The following is a 10,000-nucleotide window of genomic DNA, read 5'->3' on the forward strand; positions in this document are numbered from 1 at the left end:
GCAGGTCCAAACATCACACCACAGCTTTTCAAAACACTCACCATCCCGATTTCTTTTTCCAACTTACCAATGCTTTTTTTTTTTTTTTTTTTTTTTTTTTAAATGTAATTATTTGAAATAGTTTTTTTATTATTTTTTAAATAGAACAGTCACTCCGGGTGTTTAAACATGTTCGACGCTTTCAATTGCCTTTGAAATACCTTTTTTTCTCTTTCTTTCTTTTAGAAAATATTTGGTCCCACTTGACATTGAATAGAAAAAATAGAAATTCTTAATAATAGTCATGCTTTGACTATTATTCTTCTGCTCTCTTCTTCTGTTTGGTATGTTTGGTATGACGACCAGCAAAGACTTTTTCTTTTTCCACTTTTACTATAAACCAGAAAGTGTAGCACCTGGCCACTGGTTCCACTTGGATCATATTTTTTGATGAAGTTGGTTCCAGCAGAATCAGGTTACAGGACTGTTCAGTGTCAATAAAAAGTTCTTCATTTGTGATCTCCTTGAGGAAAGAGTATTAGCTTTTGTTCTCGTGGAGGTGAAGAAGAACTCAAAGAGCACCTTTTCATTCCATAGTTAAATGCCATGTGAGTAACAGCTGAGCAACTGTTTGGTAGATTTGCACAAAAGACATAAAAACGCAGCTCCTGGACGTTTCCTGGAGTCTTACTGGAGCTACAGTCGATTGGAGTCGTATTTCTGTGGCCAGTTGAAAACAAATGATCTTTTTCCGTGTGAACACCATCAGTTTGTTTGGTGTAAAAAGACGACTGAATACAAACAAAAACAACAACAAAAATCCCTGATGATGCGTGCTGCTTTGGTGAAGATCGATCATCATGTATTCTGCTGAGCACCAGGATACATTTATCTAAAGCCTGGTTGCCTCTGCCAAGATGTTACGACTTGGATGTAGATGGAGCTGTGAATGAATGTGTATTATGAATGAATGTATTATGAATGAATTAATGTTATGAATGAATTGATGTATGGAACGAATGAATGTGTAGTATGAATGAATTAATGTTATGAATGAACTGATGTATGGAATGAACGAACGAATGAATGTGTAGTATGAATGAATTAATGTTATGAATGAATTAATTGATATATGGAATGAATGAATGAATGTGTAATATGAATGAATGTATTATGAATGAATGAATGAATGTGTAGTATGAATGAGTGCATGTATATTGTAAATAAATAAATGAATGAATGTGAATTTTGAATGAATGAATGTGTATTATGAATGAATGTATTATGAATGAATTAATGTTATGAATGAATTGATGTATGGAATGAACGAACGAATGAATGTGTAGTATGAATGAATTAATGTTATGAATGAATTAATTGATATATGGAATGAATGAATGAATGTGTAATATGAATGAATGTATTATGAATGAATGAATGAATGTGTAGTATGAATGAGTGCATGTATATTGTAAATAAATAAATGAATGAATGTGAATTTTGAATGAATGAATGTGTATTATGAATGAATTAATGTGTATGAATGTGTATTGTAAATGAATGAATGTGTACTATGAATGGATGTGTATTATGAATGAATGTGTGTTATGAATTAATGAATGCATGTATATAGTGAATGTGTATTATGTATTTGTATTATGAATGAATGCATGTGTATTATGAATGTTTATAATGAATGAATGGGTATTATGAATGAATGAATGGTATTATGAATGAATGAATGAATGAATGGGTATTATTAATAAATGAATGTCTAATATGAATGAATGTGCATTATGAATGAATGAATGGGTATTATTAATAAATGAATGTCTAATATGAATGAATGTGCATTATGAATGAATGTGTGTTATGAATGGATGAATGTGCACTATGGATGAATGAATGTGTTTATGGAATGAATGAATGAATGAATGGGTGTTATGAATCAAGGAATGAATGAATCGGCATTATGAATGAATGTGTATTATGAATGAATGAATGTGTATTATGAATGAATGAATGGGTGTTATGAACGAATGAATGTGTATTATGAATGAATTAATGAATGAATGTGTATTATGAATGAATGAATGTGTATTATGAATGAATGAATGTGTATTATGAATGAATGTGTATTATGAATGAATGAATGTGTATTATGAATAAATGAATGTGTATTATGCATGAATGAATGAATGTGTATTATGAATGAATGAATGTGTATTATGAATGAATGAATGTGTGTTATGAATGAATGGATGAATGTGTATTATGAATGAATGAATGTGTGTTATGAATGAATGAATGTGTATTATGAATGAATGAATGAATGAATGTGTGTTATGAATGAATGAATGTGTATTATGAATGGATGAATGTGTATTATGAATGGATGAATGAATGAATGAATGTGTGTTATGAATGAATGAATGTGTATTATGAATGAATGAATGAATGAATGTGTGTTATGAATGAATGAATGAATGTGTATTATGAATGAATGAATGAATGTGTATTATGAATGAATGAATGAATGTGTATTATGAATGAATGAATGAATGAACGTGTATTATGAATGAATGAATGAATGAATGTGTATTAATGTGCTAGGTTTTAAACAAAAGGTTACATGTAAGCCGTCCTTCTATCTAAAGCACGCAGTTAACAGACGACATTGTGTGGAAGAATTGTTTACTGTGAATATTATTAATAATAAATGTAGTTATTTATTAAAAACGGGATTTTATCATATTGTTTTCTCGCTGTTTTATAAAAGCTGTAAGCCGCTCAAGGCCGTGCCTCTCAGTGATTTTATATTTCATACCTGTGATAAATCAGTGCAATGCACAGACCATAATCATCACGCTAGGACACGTTTCCATGGAGCTTAGAAAGAAAGAAAGGATTTAACTTTGCTTTAAAATAGTGAGCAGAAGAAAAAAATTCATCAGTTACAGAAGCTGGGGCGGTGATACTGCATGAGACAATTCTTCCTTTTTCTCTCCTCTTTTACCCGCCTTTCTTTCCCTTGTTCCTCTTTTCCCCCACCCTCTTCTTCTTCTTTCCTTTTCTTTCTTTCATTCTTCTTCTTATTTCTTTCATTTATGGCCTCACTTTCTTCTTTTTCTTTCCATTTTCCTCTCCCTTTTTTACCCATCCCTTCTTTCTTTCTTTCTTTCTTTCTTTCTTTCTTTCATTAATTTCCTTCCTTCCTTCCATCCTTCCCTTTCTCACTCTATTTTTATCTACCCCTTTCTTCTTCTCGTTTTTCTTCATCCTCCTCTTTCTTTATTTCTTTCTTTCTTTCTTTTCTCCTTTCCTTCCTTCCCTTTCTCTCACCCTTTTCCCCCACCCCTTTCCTCCTTCTTCTTCTTCATCTTCTCCCTACTCCTCTTCCTTCCTTCCTTCCTTCCTACCATCCCTCTCTCTCTCCCTTTTTCCCCATCCCTCTCTCTCTCCCTTTTTACCCACCCTTTTCCGTTTTATAAATGAGCGTAATTCCTCTCGATTTTTGTTTTTAGCACCACAGTGCTATCATTCTGTCCAAATATGAAGTGTCGAGGTGCCAATAATTTCAGGCGTTTTTACAGGAAATAAAGGTTTTTTTTGCGTTTGTCCCTCTCAGCGGGAGAAAAGCCAGCTGCGGAAGGAGCTGTGGCGGATCGAGGACGTGATGGCGGGTCTGAGCTCCAGCAAAGCAAACTACAAAATCATCGTGGACTCTGTGCAGAACCCAGGTGAGCGCGGGGCAGTCCCCCCCGTCATCGCCCCCACGCACCGGAGCCACGCCCGAGGTACTCACACCCGTCTCTCATACATACTGTAGCGTTCAGCTGAGTGTGCTTGTGTTCACTGGTGGTGCGTGTGTGTGTGTGTGTGTGTGAGGCAGAGAGGAAACTTGTGCCTTCGGCGTTGTCTCCATCTGTGCCTTCGATCCTGGTGGGAGAACCGAAACCGGTCCAGTCGAGTCCTCAGCTCAGTCCAGTGCAGCCCAGCGTTCAGACCTTCCAGTTCTCCCAGTCTCTCCCCAAGCCAGTATGGGTAAGAAACCTCCACGTTCTGTCACTCGAGTGTGTATTCATGGTGTAACACTGGTATTTGTTCATGTTGGTTAAGCTCGTGAATGAAGGAATGTGCACTTCCTGTAACTATAACAACGCAGTTACTACTCCCGGCCTCCGGGTGTACAGCAACTCGTTAGCTAGCTAGCTAGAGACAAGAAAGATTTGTAATCGTCCGATTTGTTTCCAATCTGCTGAAATGTCTCTAACGTGCCGTGTCATAAAACTCATATTCACTCATGAGACAAGACGCGCCAAATTTTCACGGACACTCCGATTGGTCGGTGCGTGTGAGGTGTGTTAACTGGGGGGAAAAAACTCAAAAGGCAAAAGGAACAAGAGGAGCTGATTTGATCGGATATCACAATAGCACGACTAACCACACCTCTTGATAATGTGTTGGTGTTAGCTCCGCCTTCTTTTTTGTCGATGTTGATTACGTGTTAATTGACGTATTGCTGCACCGGTTGCTGATCAGATCAGATCTCTGAAGGCTTGTTCGGACTCTTTCCAGCCTGAAGAAGACGCCCCACCCAGACCTCCTCTCCCCCACCTCTACAGTCCAGATGACCACCCTCCGGCCGTCCCACCCCTTCCCAAGGAGACCTCCGTCATCCGCCACACGTCCGTCCGTGGCCTCAAGCGTCAATCCGACGAGCGCAAACGTGACCGCGAGATTGGACAGTACCCCAACGGAGACAAGGTGGAACTGCGGGCGTTCCTCAGTGAACCTGAACTTCTGGGTGTCACGGGACAGATGAGTGGTTTGGGGCAAGATGGAGGCTACCAGACCTTACCAAGCAGAGGTAACGTTAATGTGCCATGCCTGTTGCCGTGGTGATGAGCAGGAGTTTGGATTTTGATAGGTTCTCCAAGGTCAGAGCGAGAACGCTGTATAAAGTGTGCACAGGTGCTGGTTAAACTCGTTTCTGATCTCATCACCAGGTGTGACAGGTTCTTCATCCAGACTCCATCAGTCCACAAACATCTCCTCCTACGTCACCCTGAGAAGAGGAGCCGACACATCCAGCTTAAAGGTACAGTACAACTCCAAACTGGTACTACCTTGAAGGAGCACAGACCATAATAATCACGCTAGGACACGTTTCCGTGGAGCTTAGAAAGAAAGAAAGGATTTCAATTTGGTTTAAAATAGTGAGCAGAAGAAAAAAATTCATCAGATATAGAAGCTGGGCCAGTGATACTGCATGAGACAATTCTTTTTACCCACCTTTCTTTCCTTTTTTCTGTTTCCCCCCACCCTCTTCTTCTTTTTCTTCTATTTCTCCTTTTTTTCTTTCTTTCGCCATTACTTCCTTCGTTTTTTCTTTTCCTTTCCCTCTCCCTTTTTACCGGTCCTTTTCTTTCTTTATTTCTTACTTTTTTCATTTCCTTCCTTCCTTCCCTTTGTCTCTCCTGTTTTTTTACCCACCCTTCTTTCCCTCCTTTCCCTTGTTTGTCTTTTCTTCCACCCTCTTCTTTCTTTCTTTCTTTCTTTCTTTCTTTCTTTCTTTCTTTCATTTCCATCCTTACTTCCTTCTTTTTTCTTTCCATTTCCCTCTCCCTTTTTTACCCACCCTTTTCTTCTTCTTTTCCTTCTTTCTTCTTTTTTTCATTTCCTTCCTTCCTTCCCTGCCTTTCTGTCTCCGTTTTTACCCACCCTTTTCTTCTTCTTTCTTTCTTTCTTTCTTTCTTTCTTTCTTTCTTTCTTTCTTTTTCTTCCTTCCTTCCATTTCCCTCTCATTTTTACCCACCCCTTTCTTCTTCTTCTACTTCTTGTTCTTTTTCTTCTTTCTTTCAATTCCGGGTTCACTTCCTTCTTTTTTTCTTTCCATTTCCCTCTCCCTTTTTACCCGACCTCTCTTTGTTTCTTCCTTCCTTCCTTCCCCTTTTTCTCTCCTTTTTTCCATTTCATACCCCCCCCCCCCCCCCACACACACATTGACCAGGAGAGACCAAAGAGTGCCTTGGAGCGTCTGTACTCGTCCGAAGTGCCGCTGCAGCAGCAGCAGCAGCAGCAGCAGCAGCGAGGTCGCATGAGCGCTGACGAGCAGCTGGAGAGGATGAAGCGCCACCAGAAGGCGCTGGTGCGAGAACGCAAGCGCACCCTGAGCCAGGGCGAGCGCCAGGCCTCTTCATCTCGCCCTCCTTCCTCCTCCTCCTCCTCACGGCCCGTTTCCGCAGACCTGGGATCAGTACGTTAGAGCTCAGCTCCTTATCACACAAACCACATGAACGCCTTGTGATATTTAGCAATAAAATGCTAATACGCTTAGCGTTTAGCTTTAGCATAAGCAGTGAGTGACTGAAGTAGAGGCTTTAGCAGGTGAGTGAGTGTTTCGGGGAAGTGTCAGAGACAGGAAATGAGGTCAGCAAGAGGATGGAAAGGGCTTAAGAGGACGGAGTTATGAATGTTGTGAATGTAGACAGGAGAAACGAGGGATGTGCCGAGGTCTTCTGCGCACGGAATTAAAGAAGAAAGCGAGCGCCTTGATTTTCACCATGCTAATGAACGACAAAGCGCTCTCGCCTGTGAGGGGTGTAATTATTTACTGATTTAACGATTTCATTCAACACGAAGCACAGCTACTAATGACGACCTGTTTAAATCATAACATCGTTTGTTATAACGAGTTTAACAACGTGATTCTGCGCTTCAACTGTGGTGTACAGCTAAACCAATCACACGCAGCACATGGAACACGCGTGTGTGTGTGTGTGTGTGTGTGTGTGTGTGTGTGTGCTCGCTCCTGAAGGATTGTGGGATTGTAGGATGAGTTGGGGTCTGATGTTTCGTCCGAGGGCCGACAGTTACACAGGAACATAGTGGGTTTTTTTTTTTTTATCCTGATGAGAAAAAGAAAGAAAGAAAGAGGCATTGTAAATAACAAGAAACAAGAAGAGAAAGAAAAAAAAGAATGAGAAAAAATATGAAGAGAAAAAGAGGAGCAAGAAAAAGAACACGGAGAAGAAAGAAATATTTATACAGATCAAGAAAAAGCGAAAGAAAGAAAGAAAGAGAAATGAACAAAGAGAAGAGAAAGGAAATAAAGAAATAAAAGAAGAGCAAGAAAAAGAAAGAGAGATTATAAGGAAGAAGAAATAGAAAATGAAAGCAAGAAAGGAACAAAGAAAGAGCGGGAAAAAATCATTGTAAAGAACGACTGAAAGAAAAGATGAAAGCATTCAAAAAAGAGTTACGTTTATTGTTCTTTACGGTGATCTTTCTTTCTTTCCTTCCTGCTTCTCGTCGCTTTTGTTCTGGCTCTGTCTGTGATGATGTAAATGGAGATTAAGGTGATTGAGAGATTAAAATAGTTCTTTAATTCCTCGAATGTTTATTTCACTCCTGTGCTAACTGAGCTAAGCGCTAATGCCCTGCTCAGGAAGGGTTCCACACCCTGCTAACTGAGGGTTCTAGTCAGAGGGTTCTAGTCACAAATCATCAGCTTTTAGATGTCCGGAATGCATCAGCTGCTACAGTGAGCTAACTCCAATAAAACTACAACATGACGAGCTTCAGCTGTGTCTGCTTCGGCCTCATTGTGCTTACATCATCCACCGCGCTCCATTTTATTCCCACGTCATCCACCGCGCTCCATTTTATTCCCACGTCATCCACCGCGCTCCATTTTATTCCCACGTCATCCACCGCGCTCCATTTTATTCCCACGTCATCCACCGCGCTCCATTTTATTCCCACATCATCCACCGCGCTCCATTTTATTCCCACGTCATCCACCGCGCTCCATTTTATTCCCACGTCATCCACCACGCTCCATTTTATTCCCACATCATCCACCGCGCTCCATTTTATTCCCACATCATCCACCACGCTCCATTTTATTCCCACATCATCCACCGCGCTCCATTTTATTCCCACGTCATCCACCGCGCTCCATTTTATTCCCACGTCATCCACCGTGCTCCATTTTATTCCCACATCATCCACCACGCTCCATTTTATTCCCACGTCATCCACCGCGCTCCATTTTATTCCCACGTCATCCACCACGCTCCATTTTATTCCCACATCATCCACCACGCTCCATTTTATTCCCACGTCATCCACCGCGCTCCATTTTATTCCCACGTCATCCACCACGCTCCATTTTATTCCCACGTCATCCACCACGCTCCATTTTATTCCCACGTCATCCACCGCGCTCCATTTTATTCCCACGTCATCCACCACGCTCCATTTTATTCCCACGTCATCCACCGTGCTCCATTTTATTCCCACATCATCCACCACGCTCCATTTTATTCCCACATCATCCACCGCGCTCCATTTTATTCCCACGTCATCCACCACGCTCCATTTTATTCCCACGTCATCCACCGCGCTCCATTTTATTCCCACGTCATCCACCGCGCTCCATTTTATTCCCACGTCATCCACCGCGCTCCATTTTATTCCCACGTCATCCACCACGCTCCATTTTATTCCCACGTCATCCACCACGCTCCATTTTATTCCCACGTCATCCACCGTGCTCCATTTTATTCCCACATCATCCACCACGCTCCATTTTATTCCCACATCATCCACCGCGCTCCATTTTATTCCCACGTCATCCACCACGCTCCATTTTATTCCCACGTCATCCACCGCGCTCCATTTTATTCCCACGTCATCCACCGCGCTCCATTTTATTCCCACGTCATCCACCGCGCTCCATTTTATTCCCACGTCATCCACCACGCTCCATTTTATTCCCACGTCATCCACCGCGCTCCATTTTATTCCCACGTCATCCACCGCGCTCCATTTTATTCCCACATCATCCACCGCGCTCCATTTTATTCCCACGTCATCCACCGCGCTCCATTTTATTCCCACGTCATCCACCGCGCTCCATTTTATTCCCACGTCATCCACCGCGCTCCATTTTATTCCCACGTCATCCACCGCGCTCCATTTTATTCCCACATCATCCACCACGCTCCATTTTATTCCCACATCATCCACCGCGCTCCGTTTTATTCCCACATCATCCACCGCGCTCCATTTTATTCCCACATCATCCACCACGCTCCATTTTATTCCCACGTCATCCACCGCGCTCCATTTTATTCCCACGTCATCCACCGCGCTCCATTTTATTCCTACATAATCCACCACGCTCCATTTTATTCCCACATCATCCACCGTGCTCCATTTTATTCCCACATCATCCACCACGCTCCATTTTATTCCCACGTCATCCACCGCGCTCCATTTTATTCCCACATCATCCACCGCGCTCCATTTTATTCCCACGTCATCCACCGCGCTCCATTTTATTCCCACGTCATCCACCGCGCTCCATTTTATTCCCACGTCATCCACCGCGCTCCATTTTATTCCCACGTCATCCACCGCGCTCCATTTTATTCCCACGTCATCCACCGCGCTCCATTTTATTCCCACGTCATCCACCGCGCTCCATTTTATTCCCACGTCATCCACCGCGCTCCATTTTATTCCCACGTCATCCACCGCACTCCATTTTATTCCCACGTCATCCACCTCGCTCCATTTTATTCCCACGTCATCCACCTCGCTCCATTTTATTCCCACGTCATCCACCACGCTCCATTTTATTCCCACGTCATCCACCTCGCTCCATTTTATTCCCACGTCATCCACCACGCTCCATTTTATTCCCACATCATCCACCACGCTCCATTTTATTCCCACGTCATCCACCGCGCTCCATTTTATTCCCACGTCACCCACCACGCTCCATTTTATTCCCACGTCATCCACCACGCTCCATTTTATTCCCACATCATCCACCGCGCTCCATTTTATTCCCACATCATCCACCGCGCTCCATTTTATTCCCACGTCATCCACCGCGCTCCATTTTATTCCCACGTCATCCACCACGCTCCATTTTATTCCCACGTCATCCACCGCGCTCCATTTTATTCCCACGTCATCCACCGCGCTCCATTTTATTCCCACATCA

At 42.2% G+C, this 10,000-nt stretch overlaps 1 protein-coding gene across 20 annotated transcripts in view; it reads left to right on the forward strand.

The window, feature by feature from the left end:
* plekha7b (pleckstrin homology domain containing, family A member 7b) overlaps window positions 1-10,000 on the forward strand; it is a 133,146-nt gene that overhangs the window by 109,088 nt on the left and 14,058 nt on the right. For 17 of the 20 annotated variants that reach the window (XM_053683290.1, XM_053683289.1, XM_053683293.1 and 14 more), the window contains 6 exons: window positions 1-4; window positions 3,608-3,776; window positions 3,872-4,023; window positions 4,558-4,849; window positions 4,989-5,080; window positions 5,993-6,238. The exon at window positions 1-4 is cut by the window's left edge and continues 98 nt beyond it. In XM_053683290.1, the coding sequence (XP_053539265.1) occupies window positions 1-4; window positions 3,608-3,776; window positions 3,872-4,023; window positions 4,558-4,849; window positions 4,989-5,080; window positions 5,993-6,238 (955 nt within the window). The remainder of the gene's footprint in view (window positions 5-3,607; window positions 3,777-3,871; window positions 4,024-4,557; window positions 4,850-4,988; window positions 5,081-5,992; window positions 6,239-10,000) is intronic. The other 3 variants (XM_053683292.1, XM_053683307.1, XM_053683299.1) reach the window with 2 other exon arrangements.

The sequence above is a fragment of the Ictalurus punctatus genome, chromosome 10 (assembly GCF_001660625.3).
Source record: "Ictalurus punctatus breed USDA103 chromosome 10, Coco_2.0, whole genome shotgun sequence".
In the NCBI taxonomy this organism is placed as follows: Eukaryota; Metazoa; Chordata; class Actinopteri; order Siluriformes; family Ictaluridae; genus Ictalurus; species Ictalurus punctatus.